Source organism: Ambystoma mexicanum, chromosome 2q (genome assembly GCF_040938575.1).
Source record: "Ambystoma mexicanum isolate Mex_15411 chromosome 2q, UKY_AmexF1_1, whole genome shotgun sequence".
NCBI classification, from domain to species: Eukaryota; Metazoa; Chordata; class Amphibia; order Caudata; family Ambystomatidae; genus Ambystoma; species Ambystoma mexicanum.
In genome coordinates, this window is record NC_090924.1 from 445,939,588 (window position 1) to 445,951,994 (window position 12,407).

Sequence of the window (12,407 nt, forward strand, 5' to 3'; positions counted from 1 at the left end):
CCAGGGCCCAAATACTTTTCTGCACGTCACTGACACATCGGGCGGGCAGCTCCCACCCACTGAAACCACCTATGCCTGCTCCATACAGTGCCAACATAATTGCGGTTAAGGCTGCAAATACCACTGGTTCATTTACGGTAGGATAGCTCAGGGGTAACACGTTCGCCTTGCAAGCAAGACGACGTGGAGCAACACAGGTTCGATCCCCGGGTCCGCGCTTAGAAACCTCTGGGTCTTAAGTGCGTTATAAATAACCAATTACAATACAATATAATTGAGGGTGGTGAATGCATGGTGTGATTTACATGTACCAATCGACATAACATATTGTGTCTTCTAATAAAACAAATATTTAACTGGTTCTTTAAAACACATTATTGTTAATATTTTGCTCTGATCCTATCAGTGGCAAGTAGAACATTTTAACAATCTATCAACAGAAAATAAGAACCAACAAGCTTTCCATCGTCATTATTGGAAAAATGCAGGCAGAATCGTTACTGAACTGATGAATGTGCCTCTCAAACACTGCAGCAAGATCATCTTCCTTGGTTTGGCACTCATGCTAGGCACTCCTCTTTGATATTGCCCTTTTCAGTAACCTTGCCCCTGTGTTGACACTTCTGGCTGGTGTCGTCAACCTACTTTGCTGGTTATTACAGTAGATAATTTGCAGCAATGTCAAGCAGGTTCATTGGAGCAGTGTGTGGGCATGACCAGCATCAGTGGCCAACATGGTCACCTTCTAACTCATTGTTGTTCATGAAAATGGATAAAAAGCCATGCCTTGCCAACCTGGGTGAATACCAATGAAAAAGCTCAGGATGAAGAGACCCAGGTCAGTCCACACTGTTGTTTTTATATTACTATGACTAACTTATGGTTATAATAATAAAGTTGCCATAACACCACAACATAATCCAGCTAGGAGTAGAAATAAGTGCCGGGGCTCACAAACCCCCACAAATTAGGCACTGTTTAATACTCCCCTAACTCCCTTGTACTTTGAAATATTCGGCTATCCTCAACCTTTTTGTCCTCACCATCCATGTGCTAACTCAGGCTTCTGGTTCTTCTATATACTTGCTTCTCAACCATGGGAATGCTTCATCCACTGGACATTACATGCATCCCTACAGTGGATGGCTTCAAGATGGCCTTGAAAAGCCCCACCTCTCTGTGGAAGCTACAGCCTCTCTCCCATCAAAGCACAGTCTGTTGTATGACACATAAATAAATGTTTTAATAAAATTGCATATACTCCCTTGCTGATCACTTCCCGTAAATGTACCATCACCCACTTCTACATTTGGCTTCTGGTCATAACACTTCACTTTTGCACCATTGTAAGACATCGTTTCCCAGGGCTGCTGTTTTCCAATATTTCTTTCATAATGCGTTTTTCACAAAAAAACACCCTTTCTTGCAATAATATACAAACAAAATAAAATGCGAATACAAAATACAATATAGCTTGCGCCTAAAAGCCGAGATTGGTTGATTATTTCGCACTTATCAGTTGACGACATGAGATCCTGCCAGATAAGTTGTATAACTTTCAAGACTTCGACATGTTCTAAAAGAGCATGTGTGATATTCTCACCTGCTTGTACTCATTCCTTGTCATCACTGCTTGACATTGCTGTGAAGACTTTTATGCATAACATGCAAAACATCGCCATTCCCACGAAAATGTTCACACTTTTTGAGCATCAAACAAGCACCCTCATCAGTTAAGCACAGGTCCCAACACAGCAAAGCTGTGGCCAGCACGAGTGTTGGAGGGCCAGAATGCCAGAATGGGCACTGGGGTAATTAAGTTGGGCGTTCCCCCTCACCCTTTTGACACTACTCCTTCCAAACACACACTTACTGCACACTCTTATGACACTAACAGCTATAACATGCACTCCTACAACACACACACTTATTCTACATGATCTTACAACACAAGCTAGTATTACGACAAACACTCAAAATCAAGTCATGCAACTTTTAAAAAAGTGAACTATTTGAATTTTTATTTTTATTTCCAAGACTGAAGTTTAAACTCACAAAAACGTACTCTACAAACATCAGAAATAATAACGTTAAAGTAACAATATAATAAACTTTATGAATACATAAAAACATATATTATATTCAAATCAAATATCATGGTATCCTTAACTCACCCACACACTTAAAAGCATAAAATATTACCATAACAGTATTACAATTTCACACAAAAAGAAGTAACTGTATAAAATGCAACATCATTCAAAAGTACATTAAAAATAGACCAATAAAATGTTAGAAGTATAACATTTTTGTAATAGAAAATGACAACATAAACTTAAAATAGAATATGCACATGCATAATTCCTCCACAAAATTGCAAATAAAAAATACACTACATATTTCAAACAATAAAATATACATAAGCATTCAAGTGTCATACTTTACATATACAACAATATCAATTAGCAAGGTACATGTCATCATTGTAAATACATATCATTTACTAAATGATAAACATAACATTATGAAAAGAAAACAAACTAAAGTCTTACCTATCATATAAAAGCTCAGTAACATTTACTTCTACAAATAATACATAACACAGCATTGATAGTCATTACACTATCCATAAAAAATGCAAACATGTAATGTGTGCTAAATTAAATTGAGTAAATAATGCAACCTGTAAATACTAACAAAAGCAGCACAAATGTAATACACATTAAACACATAAAAACAGACTAACATTTTAATTAAAAATGAATAGTCACACAACACATTGCATTACTTACACCATAAAGCATTTTAGAGCAAAAACAAAACAGGGCGAGTTAAGGATAGCAGGATATTTGATTTTAATATACATTGTTTTCAATCTATTAATAAAGTTTATTATGTTGTTATCTTAACATTACTTCTGATGCTTGTATACTATGTTTTTGTTAATTGAACCTTAACTCTTCTGTAAAAATTGTTTTCACATAATATATATTGAGCTAAGACCTAGCCCGCAGGGAGAGACTTTGAACTTGGAGGAGTCCCTAATTTCAGGTGGAAGTGAGCTGTAGGAAGACTGTCCATGATCTGTATAACATGCCCTACTGCCTCTGTACTTAAAATGATCTTCCTTCAATGTGTGAAGATGGGGAACGCAGCTTCAAGCCTTATACTCAGTTTGTCCTGAGAATTAAATATAGCAAAGCCGTGTCACAAACGGGGCCAATATGAAAATGCATCCTTCAGGTGAAGCGCAGTGTCCCCAACCAGTAACAACATGGACTCGGCCCAAAATTCATCAAGAACCATTTTGAAAATAGCAATAATCACCCATCCCGCTGGCTTCATTGGCTGGTGACGGCCTGGGACCTAGCTCTAGGCCAGAGGAAAGTGAACACTTTATTGCTAGGCCCTGGCACGGTTACCGGCGTAAGCCAGCGTGAGAGCTGATACCAGGTTTATAAACCGGGATGCTGAGAGCAATATTTTGTCAGAATAATTGAGCCATGGCGAGTGTGCGATCTGTCTCAGAACTAAAAGAAAATCTCATGATGATTGCCATGGAAGGGGGCTCCATTTGGAGATCCCTTCTATGTCCATGGTGAGTTAGCTGGATCGGTGAAATGTAAGATGGTGAAGTGGGGCAGTGGATGCCACATTATCAGGTCAGCGGGGTGGGGTGAGTGAAGGGGCCACAGACAACAGGAGAGTGCAAGCCGGACAGGAGGCAGGGAGCAGGATGGCACAGCTCACGGCTTGCTCTGACCTCTGCTTGGATCATTAGATACAGCCCAGATTTGGAGCAACCAGATTGGCTGGTGCACCTGCCCAAGGTTCTAACTGCAGTTTGTCAACCATAGCTTAAGATAATAAGGACCCTTGCAGAAGTAACAAATGGGGCACTTGTGCCATTGCTCTAAGAAGGCAGTAACCTGAGAGATTTATTTTTTGATCTTAGATCACACTAGAATCAGACAAACATGAGTTTAACACAGAGATGCATTTGCTGAAAATACACTTTTGGATTCGATATCAAGGGAAACGGAACCCATTTGGCACTCAGGACTACAAAGTGTGGTCGTCATTTGGGTGATGAAACACACCTCAGCTGGCTACCTCGGTCTGTGACAATCCACTGCCTGAGTCACTTGGGCCCTTAGCAAGCACTGATACCGGTTGCTTGGGTACAATATTACAATTAGCATCAATTTAGATTTTTAAAACCAGGCTCACTGTGCGATCACAAAACTCTTCACTGAAATAAAAACCTTCCACAAAAGAATGGTGCCATGACAGAATGCAAGGGGAGCTCTTGAAGGAGTACCTTTTCTATTTTCATGGCAGCCGTTAGTCATGTGGGGGAAGAGTGGCCCTGGAGCAAAGGGATGTAGTGAAGTAGCAGGCTAGAGCTTGTAAAGTAATTTAAATCACTTGGGCGAGGGTTGTGGGGGAAGCATGTTAAAACGTGAGTCAGAGAGTGGGAGGTAGCCAGCTTGGAACACAGACTTGTACCAGTGAATAAAGCTTGGTGTTCAGAAAACACGGATTGTTTGTCCCTCCTGAGCAGGTTGCTAATTTTCAATGACTGGTTTCATTCTTACCTCCTATGTTGTGCATGGTGATTATGAGGCCAGCGATTATCTTGCCCCCTTGGCCAAAGGCTCTGTGTCCCAGCTGTTCATAAGCCCGGATTCCTACATTAGATAGAGAACCAAAGAGATTTTACTTTTGTTTAACAAACCTTTATTTAAACTCTTTGTAACATATTTACATGCATATAACAAGCTTGTCATGCTTTCTCATCTTTTCTAGTCTCATCTAGTCATATTTTGGGATGTGCATGCAGCTGCAATAAAACAGAGAGAAAGCAAACCACCTATCACATATCTTGCCATTTTCTATCTCATTCAAAATTATCCCATTTCCACAGAATATTGTATCTAGCTGCAATCATCTATGTTGTTAGTCAGGTCTTCACCACTCTGCTATACCTGTAATGGTTCAGTTTGTAACTAACAAGTTGGGTACGCTGACCTTGTCAAGAGGGAATGGGAGGCCCACCAGGGTGAAATCCAGAGCCAGTCTTACCCCAGAGGGGGACAGTGGCATTTGGGAGAGCCCCAATTCCTGCCTCCCCCATGGACCAGTTTATTTATGTGAAGTACCAATTTGCACCACTCCATGCCTAAGACTACAAACACTAAGTTTTTCCTTTTCCTGCGATAACCACCCCCAAGACAGAAAATCATCAGCGTGCCATGCAAAGCTCTTTGCTAAGCCTGCCAGAGAGGGACAGTCAGCAGGGAGAGAACCGGAGAACCTGCACACTGGCTTGGAGACCTGCACAAGCAGCAGACAAACACAGCGGTGGGAAGCAAATAAAAGAGCAGCACAGCATGCCAGCGTCAGCCCGCACAGTACTGAAACAGGGGCTGCTCCCCTTGACCACCAGAGACAAAAGACAAAATCCCACCAAATAGGGACTTGGCTTAGCTTAGGGGTGGCCAGGCCAGGCCCCTCTTCCCCAAGAATTGTAGACAAACCGCCAGTGATGTTCTGTGGTGGTCCCACACAGAATAAGGGGGCATGACCTGCTGTGCTATATGAAAACCTTGTTGTACGAAACACCACCCAGGCAGGGACGACAGGGCCAGATTGACCAGTGACAGCAGACCAACCAGAGGATAGGGAGGGGGTTAAATACAATCTCAGGAAGATGTGAGTTGTGCTTGCAAGGCCAAAGGAGGAGGTGGAAGCAGAAGGGGGGACTTTGGAGTGGAGTGTGGAGGCGCTTTTTTTGAGCAGAGGAGGCATTGCTGAGTTGAGGTGGTACTGCTCTGTGAGTGTGCGTAAAAGAGTGACAAGTGTACTTAGGAGAAGGAGTATAGGTGAATGCGAAGTGTTTGCAAGAGTGAAATGTGGGTGATCGAGTAGAAGGTGGGGTGGAGTAGCAGTGTGGAGGAGGGAGCAGTAGTTTGGAGGGGTGAGTATTAGAAGGAGTAGTGACATGAAAGAGTGGAGGCAAGGCTTAGAAGGTGTGAGGGACAGAGGAGGAAGACCCAAGGAGTAGAAGAGGATGCAGGTGGAGTTGGAAGGAGGAGAATAGTAAGAGGGAAACATCAGAAAGTGAGATGAAGAGGAGTATGGGGGTGTGACAGCAAATTGGTTAGTGTGTCTGAAAGATACAACCAATTGCCCCTTTTTAGACAACTAAAAACTGGATAGTGTAGTCTCTATATAGGCAGCCCCAGTGGGAGGCTATACAGAAAAGGCATTTGGACTTTAGATTTTTTCCACTTCAAATGAATTCATGATGTCTAATTGTATCTTCCTGAGGGTAGAGTTTGATATTGGGATGTGGAGACCCTGGAACAAGTACATTAGTTATGGCAGTATGTTCATTTTAACTATCACCACTTTTCCCCAACCCCTTTGTGTATTATCCCGCCTTCCTATTAGTAATCCATAGCCATCCTGTACAGAAAGCACCTGGTAAGGAGTTTACAGCCGGTTTTGGGGTCTTTTGAAAGGATCTACCTGTGTTTTAGTGTGATTCCTAATCCATTTTTATGTGTTGGATAGCTTCTAAAGGCACTGCCTTTGTGGTGCAGTCCTTTGTTTCTGTTCTTTTTCCCCTCTCCTACCATCTTTATAGCAATTGGCTGAGGCCCCATCTGTCTCCACCATCCATTTCCTTTCCCCTGCCTGTCTCCCTGCACCACTCCCGCCCACCCCATCCCCGATAGGGCCATCCATCTCCAGGAAGCACTCTTAGGAGTGAGTTCCAGGTCAGCCGGTGAAGGGCCAAAGGCAAAGGGCACCTCCCTAGGGCACCTGCATCACCTGTTTGCCCTGTTGCCTTACAAAGCCATCTCCTGCTACAAACAGGTGAGGTGGGAGTAATTGGGAGCATAGCCAGTGCTGGCTTCCTCAAATCCAGCCACTATCGTATTACCTTATCACTACCACGTGATTCTTAACATTGTTTTGAAATTTTGCGCTCCAAAGCTAGCCAATTAATTGTATTTAGATTAATCTTTGAGGGTAGCCTATGTATTGCATTTAGATTAATTGTTTAGGGTAGCCATTGTATTTGCATCTAGATGAATCTTTGAGGGTAGGCAATACTGTATTATACTAGGTGCATTTATATAGGCAATGGCCAGAATGTAGCCACACTTTGAATTCCCCCTTTTAAATCCAACTGCATCTACGCAACCACGAACCAGTCAGGACACACAGGTAAGATGCTTATGGATACTAGCCACCCACCCACATGCATCTGCTCTCATGCACTACTCTAAAACACATTGCACAACACCTCTTCTATTAGAATGCAGTTATCCCTCACGATATAGATGTGGTCTAGCTGAACACATAATGATTATCCTGCTCTTGCATACTCTCCATCCTATCTCTCTGCCCCCATCAACATGCCTGCTCCACATGGGTGACTGGCAGGGACTTGGTCACCCCTACCTACCTTCGTAATGGCTAAAATTCACACACGCATTTTATAATTCTCTGATGAATTTCCCATACCTGGACTTCTGTCCCCAAGGGCTTTCAACCTACAGTGCGCGTTGGAACCATACTAATGGTGAAAGGCGCTGTACAAATGACAATTACATCACATAACATTACATAGTCGCCTCCATCTGTTCAGTTCCTTTCGGATGTAGTCAAGAAGGTTGGGATAGTTTGCCCCATGTAATCGAGCTAATGACGGAGTCAGGGCTATCCCTAAATATTTGATTTATACCCTGGCTCATCTGAAAGGGCTGGGAGGATAGCTCTGGGGCAACACGTTTGTCTTGCAAGACAACACAGAGCAACACAGGTTCAAATCCTGGTTCCATACTTAGAGACTGGTCTCCGACATTAAGCACTCTGTAAAAGATTAACTTATTGAAAAGAACAACCTTCTTTAGCCAATGAACATCTTCAGTAGACATCAGACATCAATATATTCATGATTTAGAAAGGTTTGTTTTAAGACCTGACACCTTCAAAAACAGATGTATTTCTTGCATTATGTTCTGGATAGAATGGCTCGGATCCATGACCATTAACAGTATATCATCAGCAAAGGGACATCTTGTGCTGTGTGTTGGCCCATTTAACCCCTTTTATTTTCATTCTCACTAATCCTTTGTGCAAACGAATCTATGACCATGGCACACAACAGAGGTGATTGTGGGCAGCTTATCAGGAGTACTTCTGTTCACCTTCACCCTTGCTCCTGGGTGCCTGTAGTTTGCCAGGGTAATTTTTCTGTATTGTGTCCCAAACCACAACCCCTTTAAGACCTTGAACATAAAGGACCTGTTCACCCGGTTGCATGTCTTCTCAGCTTATAGCAAGAGATGTAGGGCTGAACATAAGGATTTCCTTACAGATGTTTTATCAATTACATTGAGTATTCGCCTGATATTATCAAAGGCATTTCTGTTTGAATAAACACTGGTTGATCTGAAGAATTCAAATGCGGAAGGTCTTCCCTTCCAGTCTCGATGCCAGGAAACAAGGATATATTTTTGCATCAATATTAATGATGGTGATTAAATGAAATGATGAGCTTAACTGTGTGTCCTTGCCCACTTTAGGTATCTATGTAATGTGTGCCAGCTCCATCAAAGGCAACACTGCCCCACTTGTTTGAAAAAGACTTAATGGGATGGTCAGGTGGGGGCTCAGTATCTGGGCAAATGTTCTGTGGAAGATGGTCATAAAACCATCTGGTCCTGGGCTCTTATGAAGTTTCATTTTCAGTATTGCTTGGGTCCCCTCATCCCTTGTTATGGGAATTTCCAGCATCTTTGCCTGCTCGCTTGATAGTACCGGCCCTGTCCACTTAGCTAGGTATGCCTTCTGCTCTGTTTCCTCATACTTCTCCTCCTTGTATAATTCAGCAAAAAAGTCATGCATAAACCTTTCTTTATCCCCTTTTTTAAGATAGCCATAATGCTATCCGGTTTTATTTGTTTTTGTATGAAAAACATTTGTTCTCTGGCCCTTAACTGCCTAGTCGATAATTTGCCCATCTTCTTGACGTTTTTGTTGAATTGTCTGCTTCTGAGCAACTTACGTTCCACCACCATCATGGTTACATGTGTTAGCTGTCTTCGTGCATGAACTAATTTCCTTGCAGTTTTAAGCAACTGTCTGGCTTTGCGCTGGGATCTTAGCTCCTGGCCTTCCTGCACACTTCTAACTCCTTCGCGAGATTGACTGCCATGCACTTAAGCTGTTCCTTGAAGCTGTCCCACCTATTTCCTTCACTCTCAGGTTTCTCCCCTTTACCTTCTATGCGTTTATGTGGCTTGGTTTCTATGACTAGCTTACTTCCCTCATCCCTCAATACTTAATCCTTTAGTCTCCAATTCTGAGCTGCCTGCGCAACCTGCTACCCTTCCACATAACAGTACAGGAGCATGATCAGAAATTTAAACTATCCCTATGCTCTCCTCTTGCAGTTCCTGTAGTTCCCCTTGTGTCACAAGAACATGATCAATTTGTGGGTAGGATCTGTGCACAAGGGTGTAGGTGTACTGAGAACAGATATACCTCCACGTGTCTGTTAAGCCCAGCTTAGCAGACCTAGAAATTAGCTTCCCAGGCATGGCCCTATGCTTGTGGGCCCCGATCCTCCCTGACCTCTCGACCGTCGGGTAAAATATCATGTTAATATCTCCCACTACTACCCATTCTCCTTCACCAAACTCCTCCAGCTCCCAAAGCACTCTCAAAAAACCCTTCTTGTCCCTGATTGGGAGAGAGCATTGAGGCAAATGTGCATCTTGGTTTCCCTATGTTCTCTTTGACAAAGAGAAAACACCCTACTGGATCCTCCTTTACATTACTACTGGTAATTCTCAACAAGCGGTCTAATGATATTCCAACTCCTGGCCTTTTTTAATCTAGTGTAGCCTGATATTGTATGGGATCATCTTTGTTAGCTAACCAGCCCCTATCTTGGCCCTTAAGTGTGTTTCTTTTAAGCATACAATTTTTGGACTCTATTACTGTAATTCTCTTATGATGCTTAATCCTTTGTAAGGGGCAGTCAACCCTTTAATGTTCCTAGACCACTTGTTAACATTTTCTCGTATGGAATTTATACTGCCCTGAGAATTGTTCTCCTTTTACTGTTCCGCACCTGTTAATTTATAGCATTTCTCACCCTTTGACCCGTTTCCCACCCACCAAGTGTAAGAACCCTGGATGACCCTTCCAGGTTTGCACTGCGTCCACTTGCTAACGGAAACTGCCAGGAAACCAGATCCCCTATTCCCTCTTTGTTTGTCCCTTAGCCCCTAGCCCTTTCAATAGTTGTGAGCACCATGTAACTCACAACTATCCCTGGGCCCATTTACATTCAACCCACAACGAGTACCGCTTTGCTACATTTCTGCTCAGTTCACCAGTATTGTTTAGTTTCTTGGCCTTTTTCTACTTCCCCGGTGGAGGCCCCTGTGCGTCTTTCTGGACACAATTCTCTTCCTTCCCCACCCACCAGCATGCTCTGGTGCTCTTTCCACCAGATGCCCCATGCCACCTATTTTGCATTCAGCCCATCGTCTCACATTGCTCATTATTCCCAGGAGTCCCGCTCCATCTTCCACTGATGTGATGGCCGTTTCCTTGTTGTCCATTTGCACATGCAGTCTTGTGGGAAAAAGCCAAAGATATCTGAGCTTCCTCTTAGAGCGTTCTTCTGTTATTGGTTCCAGCATTCTTTTTCTCACCAGGGTGACTTGTGAAATGTTGTCAAATAGTATTGATTCACTGTTTTTTGAAGAAGATGTTCCCCGTAGTTATGGCTACTCCCACCAAGCTGATTTAGTCTCTGTTCTCATGAACTTTCACCAGAACGTCATGTGGGTGAGCCCTTGGCTCATTTCTCAGTCTACCCACCCTGTGAGCTTACTCGATCCCTATCCTTTTGGCATGAGTCCTGCCTGAGTCGAAGATCAAACAAGTCCTGTAAACATCCTGTATGTCTGTTCCTTCGATAACATCTTTGACGGCCTTGACAGTTATGCTGTCCCTTCTAGATCTTTTTCTAGATCTTTGCATTTTTCTTCTAATGATGTCATTTTCTCCCAGACATGTCATGTATTCAGAGACCTTTGGCCTGTTGGTATTAACCTCGGTTAGCATCTCAAACTCATTTAGCATTGCGCTTAGCTGGTCAATCTCTTTCTTGTTCGCTGCGATTGATGCCCTCAAGTCCTCCCTTATGTTGGCCACGTCCGTCTTCACTTTGTCAGGATTGTCATTCTTAAATGTGCATAGCGTTGCATCCAGCTCCTTCCTTGTTAGCAGCATGTTGTTTGCTTGGATGGGGTCGTTGCCTTCTATTTAAACCCTCACCACAAACTTTATAGAGGCCAGTTTCAGTTTTTCCCCTTCCGATGTTACCCCATTTTTCACTGCTTGCACAAGGATACTTGTTTTTCCTTCTGACCATCAAACAGGATGAAACGTTTGCTACTTTTGCATCGTGAGGACCTGGACACTCTTCCTCTTCTGATGGTCTTTCAAGCTTGCACCATTGGATTTGGCTCCAAGGTCCTGGATTACATTCTTCTTTCTTCCCTTACTTGCATCTCTTGCTGTCCACTTGACCAACAAGCCTTCTTATCTCGTATCTTCGACTGCTTGCGGTTCCGCTATAGAGTGTCTCCAAAACCTCCTCACCAAGAAGTTAGCTAGCTCCAACTGCTTGTTTTGCCGCAGCAACTAGTTATCCCTGCACACCAATGTGGTTCACTGCCCCCCCCTTCGCCTACCTGTGGTCTTCACAGGTCAAGGTCGTAGTTTGCTACACAGCAAAATTGGAGCTTTTATCAACAGGAACTTTTTCCCCCAGAGGAAGAGCAGCTGACAGTTGATGCGGGTGTTACCACCCGTGTGAGCATTGTTTGGCTCTCTGCCAGCCTCTGACTGATTTGTGGTTTGAAGCCTGCTGGTCCCCTCATTGGCTGCTTCCGCTTTCCACTGGTTGCGGACCTCTTGTTTCCAGGCTCAGTTTGCGGGGACCTGGACGCGTGCTCATCACCACAGGCACAAGCTGTGCCTCTGTTGAACTCTGGCTGATCCCCACTGCCCACAGGCCTGCACAGTTTCTCCTACCACAACCTCCTCTCTGTTCTGCAGTGGTGGTGCACTAGTCCTCGTCTGCTTTGGTCCCAGCCTTACTCTGCTGCCTTTCCAATTCACCCTATCTCTCCCTGGATGCTCCAGGTAGGCTGCTGGCTCCTCAGGCACATCTCTCAGCAGCCCCTCCTTCTCAGGGCACCATGCATCTCTGCTTCCGGTGGGCGGCACAACACTAGGCCTAAGCAGCACAAACCTCAGCCTCCACCTACTTTTCGTTCCGCTCCTATATCTTCTTCACTTTCTCT

The 12,407-nt window shown here is 43.6% G+C and overlaps 1 protein-coding gene across 3 annotated transcripts in view; it reads right to left on the bottom strand.

Annotated features, from left to right (window-relative positions):
* SLC38A5 (solute carrier family 38 member 5) overlaps positions 1-12,407 on the bottom strand; it is an 825,614-nt gene that overhangs the window by 165,946 nt on the left and 647,261 nt on the right. For all 3 annotated transcript variants that reach the window (XM_069647525.1, XM_069647526.1, XM_069647527.1), the window contains one exon: positions 4,599-4,691. In XM_069647525.1, the coding sequence (XP_069503626.1) occupies positions 4,599-4,691 (93 nt within the window). The remainder of the gene's footprint in view (positions 1-4,598; positions 4,692-12,407) is intronic.